The 19,843-nt window shown below is 36.8% G+C and overlaps 3 protein-coding genes, 1 long non-coding RNA gene and 1 pseudogene across 5 annotated transcripts; 4 read left to right on the top strand and 1 right to left on the bottom strand.

The window, feature by feature from the left end:
* The first annotated feature begins 1,526 nt into the window (after positions 1-1,526).
* Positions 1,527-2,854, top strand: LOC147520770 (coniferyl alcohol acyltransferase-like). Its single transcript, XM_086594332.1, has 2 exons — positions 1,527-2,113; positions 2,197-2,854. The coding sequence occupies exons 1-2, from the start codon at positions 1,527-1,529 to the stop codon at positions 2,852-2,854; spliced, it is 1,245 nt and encodes a 414-aa protein (XP_086450458.1).
* LOC147520769 (protein arginine N-methyltransferase 2-like) lies at positions 2,188-6,103 on the top strand (annotated as a pseudogene). The gene is made up of 3 exons (XR_015212814.1): positions 2,188-4,456; positions 4,534-4,929; positions 5,673-6,103. The product of XR_015212814.1 is annotated as a protein arginine N-methyltransferase 2-like (transcript).
* A 2,071-nt stretch (positions 6,104-8,174) lies between these two features.
* Positions 8,175-10,047, bottom strand: LOC147520768 (uncharacterized). The gene is made up of 2 exons (XR_015212816.1): positions 9,872-10,047; positions 8,175-9,309 (listed from the first exon to the last, which is right to left on the bottom strand). It is a non-coding gene; the product is annotated as an uncharacterized LOC147520768 (long non-coding RNA).
* Positions 10,048-11,498: 1,451 nt separating this feature from the next.
* Positions 11,499-15,524, top strand: LOC147520767 (uncharacterized). Its single transcript, XM_086592269.1, has 5 exons — positions 11,499-11,869; positions 11,969-12,083; positions 12,170-12,784; positions 12,926-13,109; positions 14,864-15,524. Exons 1-5 carry the CDS (start codon positions 11,793-11,795, stop codon positions 14,887-14,889), a joined length of 1,017 nt encoding a protein of 338 aa, XP_086448395.1. The 5' UTR covers positions 11,499-11,792; the 3' UTR covers positions 14,890-15,524.
* On the top strand, positions 15,516-18,787 carry LOC147520766 (putative E3 ubiquitin-protein ligase RHY1A). The gene is made up of 3 exons (XM_086592270.1): positions 15,516-17,022; positions 17,251-17,441; positions 18,096-18,787. The coding sequence occupies exons 1-3, from the start codon at positions 16,807-16,809 to the stop codon at positions 18,544-18,546; spliced, it is 858 nt and encodes a 285-aa protein (XP_086448396.1). The 5' UTR covers positions 15,516-16,806; the 3' UTR covers positions 18,547-18,787.
* Positions 18,788-19,843: the final 1,056 nt, after the last annotated feature.

Here is a 19,843-nt window from a genome sequence, read left to right as displayed (position 1 = left end):
TTGGACCTTCAATAGATACGGGCTGATTTTATTTACTTGAATAATTGAAGTTGAATTGACTCTAGTGAGTACCGTCATAGCTAGTAATTCGCCCAATTATTCACGAATTATTCGCAAATTATAAGGTTTTGCGAATAAAACGAATAATTCGGTGAATTTTTGAATGATACAGTTTAATTCTTGGGTCGGGCTTATAATTGCCGAATTATTTGCGAATTATTCACGAATTATAAGGTTTGGCGAATAAAATTGTAAAAATAAAAATAAAAACGTTATATACTTATATATCAAACTTTTAAATGTAAAATATATAGCCGAATTTTAAAGAAATATATTCAGTTGGACCCATATAAAACACGATATAGATACCGGCTTTTATTGGACCGAATATTTAAAAGTATTATTGTTGAAAATTTCGAATCTTAGGCGAATAATTGACATATCGAACTTTTGCCATCCACGAATTTACTAGCTATGAGTACCGTACCAAAATTTGATGTTGGACTCTACTACAACAGAAAAGACATTAATTAAAGTCACTTTATAAGTGATGTCAAAATATACCATATCACTTTTATAAATGATGTAAAGAGTGGCAACGGGAAAAATAGGAGTTTCATATCAAATGTTGTAGTGGAGACGTCTAGAATTGCAAGGAGGATCAGCCGACCAGGTAGTATTCACTCCAATGTTTCATATTGGTGGTTCACTTGCTAGGCTTAGTACCACGACTTCTAAGAATGTGGTTATGGAGCTCGTTGGTCTGAATATGTTGAGGCAACAAATGCAAATGTGGAGACGTTGGTCACAATGAATTCCTAAACCACCAAGACGTAGTGGGAGCATCGACAAACGCCAATGAAGATCACCAAAGCCAGGCCCATCAACGACTACAATACTGCCGAAGAACATATATTGAGGAGACGTGCATCTATCAAAAAGATTTGCTGCTTCCTTAAAATAAGATGGTGAGCAAGTGCGAATAGAGAAAACAAGTTGGAAATTAAAATCCTACACAAGCTCAAAAAATTGTGGATCACGACTCCTAGTTCACCCAGTAAGTTCATTAGCTTGAGAACTTTAGGCAAGACCTGTGATGAAAGATGCTTCAGTACTAGCTGCCCCGGCCACCAAGTAGACCCCCTGCTGAGAACTATTTTTATTTCAATTTTTTTATAAACATTTTTCATGCATGATGTCAAGAGCTATCGAACATACTAATTTTTTCACTAGTAAGGGACAAACACTTCTGGATCATTTTTAATTTCTTAGGAGAAGAAGACAAACGATATCAACTGGAATCATGCACAGCATCTACTAAAGTTGGTTGAGAAACAAACAAATGGCATCTTCAAGTTGTCAATTCTTCAATTACTCCAACTTGTAATTTGTTTGATATATATGTACTAAAACATATTTTAGTAGTTAGGAATCTTTCTAAATAAATTCCATATACAAAACAGGGTCGTATATAAACCTTGCATATATGATTGAAGAAAAATAAAGCAAACTCCTCATCCTTCAAAATGGTTAGTTCAGAAACCATCCTCAATGTTACTCAAAAATCATTGGTGATGGCAAACAATACATCAATCAAACATTACACACTCCCTATCTCCAATCTTGATCTCCTTTCAGGCAGATCTGCAATGATTGTTCTATTTGCCTATACGAAACCTCCAGTAGGAGACTTCTCATCAATTCTTTCTACAATCAAAACCTCACTTTCTGAAACTCTTAATCACTACTTCCCATTTGCTGGTAGAGTAGTTTCTAATAGTGCAACTAATGAAGCTGAGATTCTATGTAACAACCAAGGTGTTGAAGTTACTGAATCCCATGCCAATATAGATCTAGCTAGTTTCCATGATCTAAACGAATCTGTAAAGGACATCTATATCCCAGTTTCACTTGAGATGCCACTATCCTTGCAGGTCACTAGTTTCACCTGTGGGGGGTTTTCTCTCTTTTGGAGTTTTGACCATGTTCTTGTTGACGCGAAGTCCTCTAACACGTTTCTTGTAGCATGGTCAGAAGTTGCACGAAAGAGGCCGATCTCTAACTACCCAAATCATCAAAGATCGATATTTAAGCCACGGTCACCTCCTCCTGAGTATGGTCCAATATTTGACCGGACATTTTGCAAGTTCACCGAAGAGATGTTCTTAAACACACCAAACGCCTATGACATTTCAGTGAAAAAATGTACTTCATTGAGGCATCGGATGTCATTAAGTTGCAAGAACTAGCTAGTGAAAATGGGGAAAAGAGAACGAAAGTTGAGGCCGTGTCTGCGTACATCTGGAAGGTCGTAGCAGCGACATTGGAAGAGTCGGAGACACATTGTAATATGGGATGGTTGGTTGACGGAAGACCACGGATAGTGTCACAGGATGTTTCAAACTTGGTCGGAAATGTTTTGTCAATGGCTGTTGGAGAGGCAAGTGTGGAAGATTTGAGACAAGGTACACTCTCAAAGGTAGCTACTATTGCACATAGAGCAATCTGTGAGGTGACTAACGAAGAACATTTTCTGGACTTAATTGATTGGATTGAGAGTCACAAGCCTGGGATGTTTTTAGCAAAGATACTGCTCGGTATTGGTGGGCCTTCTGTTATAGTAACATCTGGTCGTCAGTATTCGTTGTTTGAGGTAAATATGGGCTTTGGTCCACCTGTGGTTGGGACTTACTACTCAAGCCTACAAAGGCTATGTGCTGCGTTTTTTAACCCTCAGCCTAGTTCAAGGGGAGATGGGTCGTGGGTTGTTTTTTCAATGGTGTGGTCCAAATTAGCAGATGCCTTGGAGTCCGACCCAAATCAAATATTCAAGCCCATTTCTGCAACCATATAGGACATGACTCGATTGACCCCTTTCAATGTTGTTCACCATAAAAAAAAACACTTTCCATGTTGTCCATTAAGTTTCTTGCTTATGGTTCCGGTACTGTTAAGCTAGACCAGAAAATGCACACCATTTCATATGCAATTAAGTTTTAAGTTTTGAGAGTTCCTATCCTTTCTTCTTGTTAGATATTTTTTTGAAATATTAATTATAATTAAAAATCATTAATACACATTTATAATCTATAACTCATTATCTAGCCTTTTAGTTTGTAATTGAAATTTGGTTTATTTGTAACTCATATATATTGGTGTTTATGTGGATTATTTATAGACTAATTAATTACATTTTTTTTTTGGGTTAATTAGAGATACTCCCTGTTTTCAATGTTTTTTTTGAGATTACCCCCCCCCCCCCTCCTTTGGTTTAAAGATCATTCGCAATACCCCCATCTAACAGCTGCTCTGTCAGTTATACCTTCTAGTTTCTAATAGTGAAGGTTCTAGTTATGTGTTTTGAAAGGTCGACTGTTCCAATTCAATTTCCTGACTTCTTGCACATATTTATTGTAATGAAATCACCACCATGTATGGATTGGTTTGATCTTTTCTTGTTTTTTTCACGCCTATGGATGTTCAAGGGTCAAGTAATTAGTTACTCAAATATATCCATCATCATGGTTTTCTATTTGTATGATTGTTAGAAGGTTGAAAACACATGTTGTAGTCTGCCATAAGAAGCTGCACTGGTCTGATTTCGAGCTCACTTTTGACATAGTTAGAGTCAAATTTAGGCTTCAGTTACCCAAACAGAAAAGATAGTGTTATATGTCAATTTTCAAATGAATCAAGTTTCATTTCATTTTGACATCTATGCAAGGAGTCATGAATTAGGAAAGACGGGCAATTACAATTTTATTTTTACACTCGTTTTACTTTCAATTATATTCTATCGTGTAGAGGGCACATAAAGTTTTCAATATGCGTTTATCTTATTGTCTATCTTTGCTTTTGACGTAAGTTTTAGAGGACATTCCACCTTGGGAAAATAATGTCTATGGATTCCCATGAGAGGAAATAATAAGAGGACATTCCACCTTGAGAAAATAATATCTAGGGATTCTAGTGAGAACCAAAAAAATAAGAAAAAGAAAAAAAGACTAATCAACACTTGCAGCCTTTTCCTGGTAAGAGAATCAGTTGTTCCGATAAATTTTGACATGTATGTACTATTATTTCGACAAATGCCGGTTGGAATTTCAATTGATTTCGGTTGTTGAACGAAATAAGTTAAATACCAGTGAGGAGTGTTGTTGATTTTAAGGCTGACGAAATATGGACGGAAGAGAGGAAGTGGTCTGTGAGGCAGCAAGGTCCGGTGATTCCACCAAGGTTAAAAATCTAGTCAGTGGTGGCACAGACGTCACTTACTTCGACCAACAAGGTTTCACACCATTAATGCACGCCGCCAAGCATGGCCATGCTGACGTAGTAAAAACTCTTCTTGAAGCTGGTGCGCCCTGGAATGCCCTCACTCCTTCAAACCTCTCCGCTGGTGATTTTGCCATGGATGCTGGCCACCAAGAAGCATTTGATCTACTCCTCAATGCTGGTATGTAAGTTGCTGCTGATTCAATAATACAATTTGCATTTTACACGTTAGGGTCTTATTTGGGTTTCCTTGTGCAGGGATTCAGGCTGAGTTAGTTCTAGGAACAATTGCAAGATCAGAAAATAAAAACAATGTGTCTGATGTGGATTACTTGGAAGACAGAGTTACTTTTAGTGAGGATAAGATTATGGATTCGAGTAGCAAGGCTGTCATGATGGCTTGGGAGAAACCATTGATGGAAGCTCATGCAAAAGCTGTTTGCTCTGCTGGTGGTCACATTCTTAACATTGGCTTTGGAATGGGTCTTGTCGACACGGCTATTCAGCAGTATTCTCCTGCTACTCATACCATTATTGAGGCTCATCCTGAGGTTTATAATCGTATGCTACGTACTGGCTGGGGAGAAAAGGAAAATGTGAAGATAATATTTGGTAAATGGCAAGACGTTCTTTCACAACTCGACTCTTATGATGGTAAATTTTTTCATACCCCCCTATTGAAATATGATTCATTTGTGTTGTAGTTGCGGAAATATGATTTTACGTATATTCTTTATGATCTAGTTATATGTTAAAATATTTCTTAATTGAAGCACTACTCCCTGGCAAAGTTATCATAATTGTGAATTGACAAAACCAGTGACAAATAGCCCAGTTGTTGGGGTAAGAGAATAGTAATGATGTTTGTAAACTGATAGTTCCCTTAGGGATCTTTAGATAGTACTATGTTATGCTTAACTTGAAATTGATAGTGGCAGACACGCAGAATTGGAATTGCATCATTTATCGCTAAATCCATAAAGCCGTGTTATGATTTTTTTTTTTTCTATAAGACTACTGCATCAGCTTGAAGTATTTTTTTTTTTTGCTGTCTTATTAATCAAGCCCATGTTCAAATGCTAGTGTCTGCTTAAACTCGCACATGGAGACTTGTATATTTAAATTGATCACTCATTGGCTAAACATCACTACAACTTGCCCTCAGCCAAGGGGTACTAGCCTTAGATTACTAAATTCAATGTATAATTTTATTGATCATAGAAAGGGAACAGAGTCTCCCTGATGTTTTGTAGATTCGTTTACTGCTGTAAAACACCCACCCACCCATGCTTAAAAGAGAAAAAATCCCATCTATGATTTTTGTTTTGGTTTTTTTTTTTTTTTTTGGTAAATCCCATCTATGATGTTGCAATCTAAAACTGTGTATCTCCATGCAGGGATATTCTTTGATACTTATGGGGAGTATTACGAAGATTTGAGGAAATTTCACCAGGAACTTCCGTCACTTCTGAAGCCTGGTGGAATCTACTCTTTCTTTAATGGTCTTTCTTTATGGAGGTAATGCATTTTTCCATGTGGTTTACTGTCAGTTAGTTTCTTTAGAACTTGGGAATTTGGGTTACTCCACACAGTTTATTCCCTTACCAGTTAAAGGCTGTTTGGGCGAAGAAGTTTGGGAGGGTGTAAAACAGAAATATTGGCAGTTAGATACGTACTATCTCCCTGTTTGTCAGTCTGCAGAGGATTCTGAATGATGTTTAGTTTTTATTTTATTTTTCTTCCAGAATTCTGTATGAACCATTTTCCATGGTATGATAGGATTGATAGCAATGCTTAATGTGAAATTAGTTGGATGTCATAAATAGAATGGACTTCTACTTCACACACACACACACACACACGAAAGAGGACTTGTAAACAATAACATTGTTTGCTGTTTGATGTCCTATCCGAAATTATTAAGTTGAAGGCCCAATTTACTTCCTACAGGAAACATAGCCTACATTGCTTTGAACTGTGTGGTCTTTGGTGTCTTTACCAAATACCTACAGTTGAGACTTTATGCATCCTTGCACCTGAAATGGTCCCTTATTGGATAGTACTTGATGATATACATGTATCTTACATTTAAGTTGATCTGGATTAGGCTTCTGGTTGAGCACATCCTTGTGAAGTTGTGAGGTTTGAAAGTGGTGACCAGTGGATTGTGGAAGGATGTCTGAGTGCATTGGTTCGACATTTAGTATTCTCCAGAATCAGTTACGAGTTGGGATGACATGTGTGAATTGACAGATTATGCTAACCAGACTTGGGGAACTGTGGAGAGAACCTGCTAAAACGAGAAAAAGGATAGTCTTAGGTCCTAATATAACAATGTGACTTCTCTTTACATAAATCATATATTCCCAAATACTTAATATTGACCATTAGACTAAACAGTGGGGATTTCTTTTATCCCTCTTCGGTGGGTATCTGATAGTGAGGATAAGTAAGTGGTTAATCACCACAAAAAATGGAGGGCTGTCTCCACAAAATAATTATCAGGAGAAGCTATAGATACTTGGCCCTTTTATTTTTATCTTCTTTTTGCTTAAAAAGTTAGAGAGATCATAAATTAAGAATAATCTCACTTATCAAGTTCTAAAGTTAAAGGTGACTGCAACACAACACTTACTCAGTCCAGATCTGTCCTAGTGTACTTCAACACTTCGATGTACGGAGCACAACTGTGGAATCAGATTCTTTCTTTACTGAACCAAAGGTAGATTAGAGGTGGGCTATAAGTACAACTTATTACAACCTTTATCTAAGGTAGGTTACAACCTTAATCTTCCCCAGGCAGGGTGCATACATAAAAGATATTGCAGCTCAACCTTCTCTCTTAGACGTCAGTGAGTCGTAGTACGTCATTTCTCTCGTTGGATGATGGCCAGATTCAGGCTTGCTAAAACAAAGATGTTAGTTCGGTAACTATATTTCTTCTTGATCATGTTATTCCCTTAAATATGTGTAGCATTCCTTTGACTAGCAACATTGCCTACTTTGCAACGTTGTATTTTTGTCTTAAATCTAGCTTTACAAAAAAAAAGTCAGATAAATTTGTCTTGCTAGTTAATTATGACATGTATTACTTGGTCAAGACATCAACTCTACTTTGAATATGTACTTTTCCATATACCTAGTAGCTGCAATGTTACTGTGTGTGTGTCTTCCAGAGATATATTTGATGCCAGATTTTCCCCAGATACACAATAAGCCTTTTGTTCATGTTTTCGCTTACTAGTGTAAATAATTACTAAAATCATCTCTTTTCCAATTTAGCTGTAGTTCTAAGCTTCCAGATATTAGTCATTATGTAAGGCTCTTGGCACAGCGACTGTTAGCCAATACAGAGTGCATGTGTTTTGCTCCTACATGGTTTACAACTTCCTCAACTTCATTTGGTACCTGATGGCCACCCAACTTGTACTCGCTATACAGCCTATACTGATGATGGGAGGACACAACCAGAAAGTAATTCTTTGAATGTAAACCCTACAAATGAATCACAAAATTTAATAAGCGCTGGATTCTATTATCCACATTTACTCATCTTTCAAGTGTAAGAACTAAGAAGAATTAATGGAAGGAAATGACTTCTGCAAGTGAGTAGTCTCAACTATCAAAACTGAAACATATTTGCTCTTAGAAAGTTAAATGAGATATTACCACCAAGTCTACAATGTTTTGACGGGAATGACAAAAGAGATCCTATGTTTCAAGAATTAATCCATCCCTCATTTTCTTGCATTCCCTGACATGTGAGGATACTGAGGATCATGTTAATTTTTCAAATAGTAATTAACCATAAAAAAACTAATCAACTATTAAATGTTTAAACTAATCAACTATTGCTTGGTGCTTTGCGTAATTCGGTTCTTGCAGGGGATTTTGGTGGGGCAACCGCTATGGTGGCAACCTTACTGCGCGGGATAAGACTGATGCCTTGAGAGACTCAGATGATGATGGTAATAAGGTCAATCTCCCTTATTGGATTCCTCATCCACGCACTGGAATATACTATCCAAAAGGCAGTGAACGGGTAATGGAAGATGTTCCTGATGGTGCTTCTGTGTTCATCCGAACTCATTGGTTGCGTAGTGATGAAGGAGTTGACAAACCAGCCCCACATGATGTCTACGTACCAATCTGTGCTGGTACTTAGAATGGAGTGCAGTTGCTGCATGTAGACCTTTTACTAGCAAAAGATGCTGCACAACTGTATTTATAATCATAATGACGATCTCTACGTCCCCGTGTTGCTTCCTCAGATAAAAGGGCGATGGTTGCCTGTTTCTACTTTATAGTCTTCACTCTTCATTTCCAATAGTCGACTTTTGTTTCGGTTTTGCTTTTAAAGTAGCCAATGCCCAATGAACAGTTCTCACGGAGGATGAGGGAATTTCACTATTTTTTGGGTGTTCCAACAGTTTTAGACTTTTAGAGTTTTAGGTCCCGAGCTTCAGGCCTCTCTGATAAGCTCCTTTGAATGTTAATTGATATTAACTGAACTTCTCAATTACAATTCTTTTACCTTGAATTTTCACGTTCTTTCTAAAGTTGATCACTACTCTTTTTTTTTTCGATAGTGAGGACCCATGAATAAATCATGGGCACTTTATTTATTCCTTACTTAAAAACTGGTTTAAGAAATTATTACAGACGAAATTATTACAGACATTTAGTACAGTCGTACAGATAAAGACTCTCTCGATCTTGCCCATTTTGCCAGTTTGTGAGTTGATATATTGCATGTTTGAAGAGTGAATCTGAATTCTGAATAATATGGAATTAAAACTACGAGAGCTCATAGAAATATTGCACATAGCTTGGTTCTAGGTCCATGAAGATCCTGAAATCATGTTTACACATGCTAAGATGACTGATTTAGCATCCCCTTCTACAATGATCTCTCTCCAATATTGCTGGACTGCATAATTTACTGTCAGTTCTGCTGCTAAGGTTTTTGCTTCTCCAGGTGAAGTGGTTTTGACTCTACAAACTTTTTCTCCCAAAAATTCTCCTCGACTATCCCTGCCAATCACAATTATATTTGCATAATAACAATCCTTATGAAACATGATTGAGATGCTATCATTCTCCATCTGTTCATCAATAACCTTTGCATCATTAGTAAAAGTTCTATTCCAATCCTGTAATATATTATAACCATGTTGAAGGGTTGACTGCTGGTTAGATTTAGAGTCTTGAAATCTTTTATTTTTCCAAATTTACTATATTGTATTCATAATAGTACAGAAAAGAGCAGGAAAACACATATCATTAATATCAATAGGTTTTTTAATACTTAGACAGAAAAAGAACCAATTAGCCACATAGTTAGCCTCATCTGTTCTAAGGCAACCAATAATCTTCCATCCTTCCCAAACAGATAAGTTGCTAAGAAAACGTGTTCATCATCGATCAATGTATTTTTTACAATTGAAAACGTTATTTTTGTCTTCTACATTTGATGTAGGATCTCTGAGCCTATGATACCGAACAAAACTAATAAAATCCAAAGAAGACTAGTAAGTTCAATTGTTTATAGGATGAGGACTCCGTTGAATTCAAAATTTCAAACGTATTTACTTACTGTCTTCCCTTATCCAGCAGCAGTGCGTTTGATATTGTCCCTGACTCTAGGGACAGAACAAAGAGCTTGTCTTTTATAATGCACACTACTGCAAAAATCACGCGTTTGATACTGTGGTAGTACTTGTCATCACTCATGCTGGATGCTGCAACAGGACATGCATTTCTCTGTCTTACTCTTATATATATATATATATATATATATATATATATATATATATATATATATATATAATATCTGATTCACACATGTCAAGTTTTTATTTTTAGTGCCGATCACGCATGTTAGGTTGTCGTTATTGAAGTTGGTGTCACATCTATTTTCCTTTCGAAACAAAAACTTCAAACAGTTGGTTGAATTATATCTCCATAGTGAAGAATGGTATTTTGGCTCGTGTTACCAACTTACAATATTAAACATATTTTAAGGCACACATAAACATACTCAAGCGACTCTAATAATGTCTAATCTCATGAAGTTAAGAATGCGTAAAATTTGGAGTGTGTTTGTTAAATTTTAACTCATAGAAAAAAAAATAAAAATAAAATGAGTGGTCTACTATAGAATGAAAATGAAATAATTTTTAAATGGTATGTGTTTGGTAAACTGGTAAAAAGAAAGTAAAAACTGGAAAAAAAAATAATCACGTTTGTTTGTAAAAATTATGGAAATGAATAATTGTATTGTTTGGTGTATTAGTAGTGAGTCTCTAACTATCTATTTTCTTTCATTTCCACAAAATTTTCAAAGATTAGCTAAGAGCATCTCTAGGTGGTGGTAGCATACTCTTCATATTTGAAGAATGCGAATGAAGAAACTGGTCGCAAATTTCGACCAACTCTAGGTGGTCGCAAATTTCGACCTTCATTCGCAAATTTGGAATAGGACTACCTTGCGCGACATTCATACTGTTGCGCGACATCACCAATATCGCCCCCAAGTTGAAAAAAAAACTCACGCGACATTCTCACTGTCACACCAAATTGAAAATGTAAAAAAAAATAACTCGCGCGACATTAGTAGTGGCTACTACTGACGCGTGGTGCTCTTTGGTCAAAATAAAAAAAAAATTGGGACGACATTTGCAATGGTGCGCGACATTACCAATGTCGCTCTGCATCCGCATCCAAATTGTCAAATTTGCGAACGAGAATGCGAACAAGCAGGTGATGCGACCACAAATGCTTCCACCTCGCATTCCTTCAAATTTGAAGAATGCGACTAAATTTACTACTACCTAGAGATGCTTTAAGGATACAAAATCTTTTCTATTTCCATAATTTTGTTTCCATATGGAAAAACTCATTTTATTTATTTAGATAAACAAACGCCTTAAAAACAAAAAATTATGGAAAACGTGGACTACTCTTATTTTCCTTTTCATTTCCGTAGTGTTTCTATCGTATCAAATTTGCGAACAAGCAGGTGATGCGACCACCTAGAGATGAAATTTCGGCAAATTCCAACGCATTTATTCAAATTTGAAATATACGACTGAATTTACTACCACTTAGAGATGCTCTAAAGACACAAAATCTTTTCTATTTTCATAATTTTATTTCCATATGAAAAAACCCATTTTCTTTCTTTAGATAAATAAACGCCTTTAAAAATTATGGAAAATATAGACTACTCTTATTTTCCTTTTACTTTCCGTAGTGTTTCCTTCATCGTAACAAACACACTCCTGATTCTCGGGGCTTTCGTACCAACCACACACGTATTCGACGGCTTAGATATAACTAAATAAATCCCAATCATTAGCTTATCTCCAACTTGCTCGCCCGTTAAGCGTCGGTGCACCAACACGACACCTGTACCAATTATTTGTTTCTGCAGAAAAAAAAAACATTCTTCTTCTCTGCATTTGGAGAAGAGTTTCTGCACAAATTCAATTCAATTGGAGAAATAAAAGTATAAAATGGCAGCGAATTTTGATAGGTGGGAAAAAGATCCATTCTTTTCTGCTGCTGAAGAAGTTCAGGAATCTTCAGACAGGTAAAAAAATCAATGTTTCATGATTAATTAATTATTACTGGAGTTAAATTTGAGGGCTTTATTTTTTATTTGGTTGTTTTTTTTATTATGTATTTGAAGAATGGAATCAGCTTATAGAAATTGGATCCATGAAAAGAAACTTGCTTCGACTAATTGTGATTTAAATGAGATTCGCCGAGACCTACAAACGGCACTGGGAACTGCAAAATGGCAGGTGAATTTTTAAGAATATTGTTATGGTTATGACTTATGTGTGTGGAATTAGAGTTTTTGAAATTTTTAGCAATGTATTGAGTGTAGTTGGAAGAGTTTGAGCGGGCTGTGAAATCGAGTTATGTGGATAGTTCAGCTGAGGATGGGAGAACTAGGCATTGTCAGTTTATTGATGCAATTGGTAGTCAGATTGCGACTGCTGAGAATTCATTGAAGGAAACATCTGGGGCAGAAGGGAAGACAACATCGCTGCCTTGGGTACGTTTAGACCAAGGGGAAAGAGACGAGCTTGCGGTATTTTTATCCGGATTTGGTGGTTTGAATCCTGTGATTGTTTCTAGTAAGGATAAGGGAGAGTTGGATTCACAGGCATCACGTGAAGAGGCTATGCCTGGTTGTTCATCTAATTCCACGGAGGAAACGAAAGAGGATAGGTTGCGTGGACACAGGAGGACAGCAAGTGCTGCGGAGATTAGTGCCTCCTGGAAGATTGCAGTCGCCGAGGAAGATTTTCAACGGGGCACAACTGATGGGCAGCCTGACCAACCCCTTCCAAGGATAGTCAGTTTCTCTGGGTTTTTGAATACCATGGAACCCATGTCCAAGATAAAGACAGCAAAGAATGGTTTCAGGAAGTGGAAATTAAGTGATCGCCATCAAGCAGCAGATACTCTGCCATTGCAGTCTCAACAATTGAGTCGGGTGAGAAGTTTTATCTGTTCTCTATTCTTAGCTTTCTCTTTTTGGCTGTTTTGGCCATTTGAGATCGCTTCTACTGATAATGTTGAACTTGGTTGTCCTTTATGCAAATGATATATTTGCGTGTTGCATGTACACCTACAGGGCATTGATGCATGCTGTGAAAGAAGCAAGAGCTGCCTTGATGCCTGTGATGAATCGTACGATAAGCACCTTTATGGTTGGCTGGGAGCTGTTCAGAGACAGCTTCAGAGGTCTCAGTATCAAATCCAATATAGTCGGACGGTTCAAGTTGCAATGTGGATTTCTCTTGCCATTTGCATGCTAGGTAAGCTGCCCTTTGACAGCAATTGGATATTTAGTTCAGCATGCCGGACTATTGCTCTCATCATTTTTTTGTTGCCTGTACATTGCTATCCATGAGCTCTGTCTGTTTTATCAATTCATTGGTTTTATAAATGCATTAGGGTGTCTTCACACCATTAAATCCCACTTTTTGTTGGAGAAACTCAATGAAACCTACATTGGGTAATTTCACCAGAGGCACAGCACAGACTTTTATGACAAATTTACCCTTAAAAGTTCTCTGTTAACCTCCCTATGGAGTTCTCCTATAAAATATGTCCTTAAAAGTTCTTGTGCATGGTGCTCTTTTAAGCCTCCCGTTTCATTCATATTCTCTACTAAAAGTGAATTTTGTCGGTATACAAGCTTACATTAGCTACTGCTTCCAATGGATGGTTGAAAGAAATGCAAAACACTACTGCTTTCAAATTACTGAGTAGATCTGCATGCATTTCATGCCACGTTGTCTTTTAGATTTGTGATTCATTTTCATGATGGCATAAAGGGAAGACCTGTCGTTTTAGCCAAGTCGTATAGCTATTTTCTTTTCATGGAAGATATCAAAGAGCATCTTCTGGGCAAAGAAAATAAAAGCAGGGCCATCTTTCTTAGAGATTTTTTAATGGAATTCCGGAAGGTAATTTTTTTAAAAAAAAAATCTAACAATAAAGTATGTATTGTGATGGATGTGGATATGCAGTCATAATTATTTGAAGGTTGCATTAGTTAAGCTCAAGTAACTGTTTGGCCCTTCTCTACTTGTACTAAATATATGCCGTGAGGAGAAATAAGTCATTTATTTTAGTTGAAGAACCACCTTCCTAAATTTGACAGGGAGAGATGACGGACGAGTCCTGCTCACCACCCACAACAGTTTCGGGAGAAGAAACCACTATGTTTTGGCTTGTTTTTAATACATAATATGTCCTATCAGGTTAATGAATACGAAAGGTTTCCATCGTTTACCCAAATGCCCAAGGTTTTAGGGGATCTTAAGCAAATGTTCCTACCAGTTTCAAACTGTTATTGCTAGCGAATAACCATTTTGCAATCGTACCTCTTTTTGGTTGCAAGGAAAAGCAATAGCAGAAAATATGCATAACTTATGGAAATCCTGAACTAGGATGTTGTGTGGTTTTTGTGGATAAGTTTCATTTTGTAAACATCATTGCTATCAGGTTGTAACTTGCCCTCTATGCCTGTGTTGTTCAGTGGTATAGGTTCTTTGCCCTTTGTAGTTTATTAGCCACAATTCTGTGATTTCTTTGGTTGTTTGACAATGTCAACTTTTGCTGAAGTCATCCTCTTGAAATAATGAAAAAATTGGGATACCTGCAGGATACTCTCTGTGCATGTGTTAGTTGGTATTTGCGAGGTTCACTAACCTTTTCACACTTCACTCATAATTTTTATCTTTAGCCATTTGGGTTTGGCAAATTGTTATTCCCTTTTAATCCTGATAATCTACATGTGCTACAGCTAACACCAAATTCCATTGGATCTCTTTTACATTACACTTCATTATTTGAAATTTGTTATGTCCATCTAATTACATGCATTTATTTCTTGATTGACTCATTTCAGTATCTATTGTATCGAAGGTGAAAGATGCAAACTATAAATTACCTGTTAATATCCATTGAAATTAGGAAAGTGTATTGATTGACACTTGCTTTTGTTATGGACGCCTCTATATTTGATTTGGTTTTGGAGTTATGTGGCTTTTAATCTTTGCAGTCATACTCGTCTTGCGCGCATTATAGGAGTTGAGCATATTCTTCCACAAACTTTGGTAGTTCTTTACCGAGGCAAAGTGAGGGGACCTACCACCAGTTATCGGTTTCATGCTTTTGGCTGCATTGATTGGCACTGATCCTGTGCAGTCTAGTTCACGTTTCGGCATGGGGCACTAAATTTCAAATGTTAGTTGTTATTTCATGGTGGTTAAGAATATTCAGAGGGCCTGGTTAAGTGGAAAAGAAGCATCACAAAGTTTATATCATATATAAGCAACAAATGCTTCCTCTTGGTGCTGGGAAAGTTTTGACGGGAGCCTCATTTGTATATTGTGTTTTCCTGTGATGAGGTATTTAAAAAGAATGTAGAAAAAGAAATTTGTTGTATTATTTTCGTTTTCTTTTTATTTTCCTATCGGTTTTGCTCGATTTTTCACAACTAAACTCAGGAGCAAGTTTATTTTGTCATGCGATATAGAAAGATTTGCCTGATCCAAGATGTATGTTTGTATGGAACAATGTGTAATGAAGGGCTCTACATAAAGTGGCGGGCTCAGATTTGTGTAATTGAGTTGCTGTGTAAAGTGTATGAACATTGAGTGTTTCTGGGAAAAAAAAAAGGTCCAAGACACTGAGTGTGTCCGGCAATGTATACTGAAAAAGTGAAAAGTAGATAAGCCTTTTATATCGTTGTTTTATATAAACATATCTATATATTGAATCTTTTCCAAAAAAATCTATATATAGGATTTATATATTGGATCTTTACCGAAAAAATCTATATATAGGATTTAATGTGCTCATATGGGACCTAGGAGCAAAAGTTTATTTCCATCGGTCTTCTGATGACTGATGTTTTCTTTCTATTACTCGTTTTACACTTGGGAAGGGCTCCATTTAAAGCTACTTTTAAATTAGTGGTTTGCTTTTTAAAAAGAATGACAAAGACATGACTCATCGAAAAAGTTGTTAGTTGTTTTGATTGTCCCTCAATCAACCCTAACCCATTTCCAAATGATAATCAACCCCTATGCGACCACATTGTTATATCAATCAGCTTGGAGTGCAAATTTGTTGCACACGGATTTATCCCGGTGTTTGTTCCATAGTTCGTGATTCCGAACGAAATTCTAGAATTCCGAACTCCAAATATAGAGTCGAAATATCTAAAATTTCAAAATCATTTGAAATTCTGAATATAATAAAAATTGAAATTTAATGAATTTCGGATTTTGAATTTGTCGGAATTCCAAACTATGGTTTGTTTATTAGACCACGTATCAGTCTTTTTTAACTTAGATTTTGGACTTAAGTAATAAAAATAAAACTAAAAATTTTAATCCGTTCAGACCAAACTGCCCTCATATTCCACAATGCAAATTCTAGTTGTTGCAAAGTTGCTTACTTGAAGATGAAAATAAGAACTGGGTTCTCTACACTGAACAATTTGCTTGCTTGAGATTTAAAGACATTTTCCAAACGTTTTTTTTTTTTTTTTTTTTTTGCTAACCGGGTATCCAGGCGGTGCACCTCAACTAATCCCAATGCCCTAATTGGATATTCGATCGGATACTGCCTAGCCAGTGGCATTAAATGGAATCGAACGTCTTTGATTAAAGTTTCTAATCAAACACCCTGATGATAAATCAAATTCGCACTCGTCGGCTTGACAAAATTTCGATTATTATAAAAATGGTTTGGTAAGGGTTTAGGATAAGAGCTAGTACCGTGTTTGTTGTTATGAGATTTGACTGCAAAAGTCTGAATTACTTATCATTATTATTAGCGCGTAAACACAAAAACAGTGTACCGATAAGTTGAAAGGGACAGCCTATGTCTCTATTTCCCTTTCCTTTCCTTTCTGGGAGAATTTTATTCAAGACAAGACAAATATATAAAAATAAATAAAATCAGGACACTACTAGAAACAGGAGTTGAAATTGTATGACGAGCGCATCGGAACTATTCCACGGCAGAAGATCTCGATTAGGCCGAAACGACGATACGGAATTAGGATTTGGTTCTTCTATTTTCGACCGAAATATTCCAACACCTCTCATCAACCATCACCACAATCGACGCCGCTCTCGCCATAATCAGCGTCGTGATATTGAAGACTGCAACCGCTCCTCCTCTTCTTCTTCCCATTCAAGGCATCGGGTAAAGATTATTTTTTTTTTAGATTCAAGGCTTCATTTCATGTATGCTTGCCTAAATTTAATAAGTAAACTCAGCAGTCAGCATGAAAGGTTTATACTTTTCCAATTTTATAAACTCTAGTTATCTCTTGTGTAATAAAAATTAGGATGAATCTTGTTTTATTGCTTTATTGTTGTGCAGTCCTACAAATGGATTATGGAAATGACTTGTATAGTGTTACAATTTTAGGAACATGAACCTGTTCGATTGGATCATGGGGCAAGCCAATTCAATACAGGAAGTAGTAGCAGCAGGGGGACATCAAGTAGTAGAGCCAATAGAATGCAATTTACTAGGACTGACCAACTACCTGGGGATGTGCTACTGGCAAGGGAAAGGCTTGTTGAGAGACTCAGAGGTGTGTCTCTCTCTGCTAACAGGTTTGTTTGTGCTCATATCAATATCCCTTCATTCTTTTTGAACATACATATTCCATAAGTATCGACTAGATTTATGAATATAATAAAAACAATGCACTGTAGGCGCCCGTTGGTATGAGAATGGAGTGCGTGAAAGGGGTAGGTGTTAGCTAGTTTAGTGTATGAGATATCGAACATGGATAATTACGCGGTGGTCAGGACTATCCAAAAGCCACTCCATCTTTTTTAAAGTCCAGCTGCAAACGACTGGAGAGATTCTCTTTCAATCTCCTTTTGCCAGGTCTCTTACTAAGAGTTGTTTGGTGCATTAGGAAGCCAGTATCTGAAATTCTCTCACACTCACATAGATCTGGAGCAGGGAATTTCGGACCCTTGGGATATACCAAGTCGCCAACAACATCACCCATTTACCTATATAAAGGAGTAGCTGAGAAGGGTGGCCACAGAAATGCAATAGTAGAAAATGTTGCAAATAAAGGACATCTCATGGGATCTAGCATTGAATCAGTTGCGGCGTTGGTTTTATGTCATTATTTGATTGAATGATATATTGTGTCTGCCTCCTAATAGTGATTAATCTTTGATGTGTTTTGGCGTTGGGGTCTCTTCCCTCTGAGTTTAAGACTAAGAGATTATACTTGCTTGTAATGCCAGGCAAAGCAGTAGATTAACATCAGGCGTCCCTTGGAATGAGTTCTTGTACAACGATGACTTCAGGCTCATTGATACAGGAGGCTGGGAGATTGAAACTTCAGCAGACTGGTTAGGAGATGACCCAATATCTGATTCATCTACCCTAATACATACATTCTCATCACTGCCAGATTTTAGCACAAAAAGGCCACCAGGACTTAACCAAGAAGAGGTGAATTGTTTACAGCGGGAGATTTTCAACGTTGAATATAAGGATGATGTGCCTGTATTAGAAGCGGTACTGGAATGTAGTATATGTCTGGACAGGTTCCACGAAGGTGATGACCTGATTTGCCTTCCATGTAAACATAAATTTCACTCGGGGTGCTTATATCCCTGGGTGCGGACTTGTGGGGATTGCCCAAACTGTCGAGCAGGTGTAGTGATAGTTAACCATGGCACGCAAAAGTAGACATAGTGGGTCCTTTGAGACTAGCTATTTTGGCGCCTTAGTTTTGGAATGGTTGGCATGGGTTACTGTAGCTCCGTTTTGTGCTTTTGGTAATGTTGTAAACATATGTGCATTCCACTTTGTTGCAAACTGTGTAGTTCCTAAAACATAACATCGGTTCTACTCTGTTGTAAACTTTATATTGACTAGAAAACCGATGATTCATCCTACTGTTGAAATGAATTGTTCGGTTGTTGATGGATGGATGAATCGGTTAGATAAGCCACATGTGATGATCCTGTCATCATTTTAGTATGAGCTCCATGATCATATCTCTACACTATATGATAGCCGGGTTTTGAGTAACCCCTAGTAGGCTAATTTAGATTTCTTTTCTTTGATTATATAGCCTTTTCTCATTTATGATTTTAAAATTTATAAAACAACTATAAAATATTTACAGATACCCCTAGGGGTGTCTCTTTTTGCCGAATTTCCGATTTTTCCGAAATCCGACCCGAAATTAAATTGGTCTGGCTCACGGGTGTAGTTTTTTCGGGCCAATTTTTCCGATTTCGAAAATTCGAAAAAAAAATTGGATCGGTTTGGATATAATTCTAAAATCCGATCCGATCCGATCCAAAATTCGATATTATTGCCAATTTATTCGAAAATATATACTTCTCTCACTATCCACTTAGATTAGATCTTCGACCGTTCATTCATTTTACAGTTTTTTACTTCCAAAACAAAAAAAAAAACATAACATACCGCTCTTCCCCACTTGAATTGGACCAACCTCTACGTCATTACACCGCCCCTGCATAACAATGATATGAAAAAATGTCATTGAACTTCCGGACCAATCCAAAAGTCAAATTCCAATAGATAGAATATTATGTAAAAGAACTACTTGCAGAGTCCAAGACCATAATCCATTATTTATCTCAGACACTTCACGCACGCTTCAATTTTCACACACGTAAAAGATTGAAATATTACAAATACCCGGACTCAACGAATCACGATGCTTGCTATTGGTGGGCGCAGGTTATTTTTCTCGTTTTTTCTTGGATCACTTGTTTGAATGAAAATGGGTTTTCTCAGTAAACAAGTGCGTATTGTTGTTGGTACATTGATGTTGTGGACATGGTTTTCTCTCCCTACAATGAACATTGGCGTATGATATTCCAAAAATAATTGAAAGTAAAGAGATCTTTGAAAATTTACCAAGTATTCCGAAATTTCCGAGTTATTCCGAAATTTCCGAAAGTTCTGAAATTGAAAATATATTTTGAATCCGAAAAAAAATTAGATC

Source organism: Coptis chinensis, chromosome 2, assembly GCF_015680905.1.
Source record: "Coptis chinensis isolate HL-2020 chromosome 2, ASM1568090v1, whole genome shotgun sequence".
NCBI classification, from domain to species: Eukaryota; Viridiplantae; Streptophyta; class Magnoliopsida; order Ranunculales; family Ranunculaceae; genus Coptis; species Coptis chinensis.
Note: the sequence above shows the minus strand (reverse complement) of the source record. Positions and strands in the feature narration are given on the sequence as shown.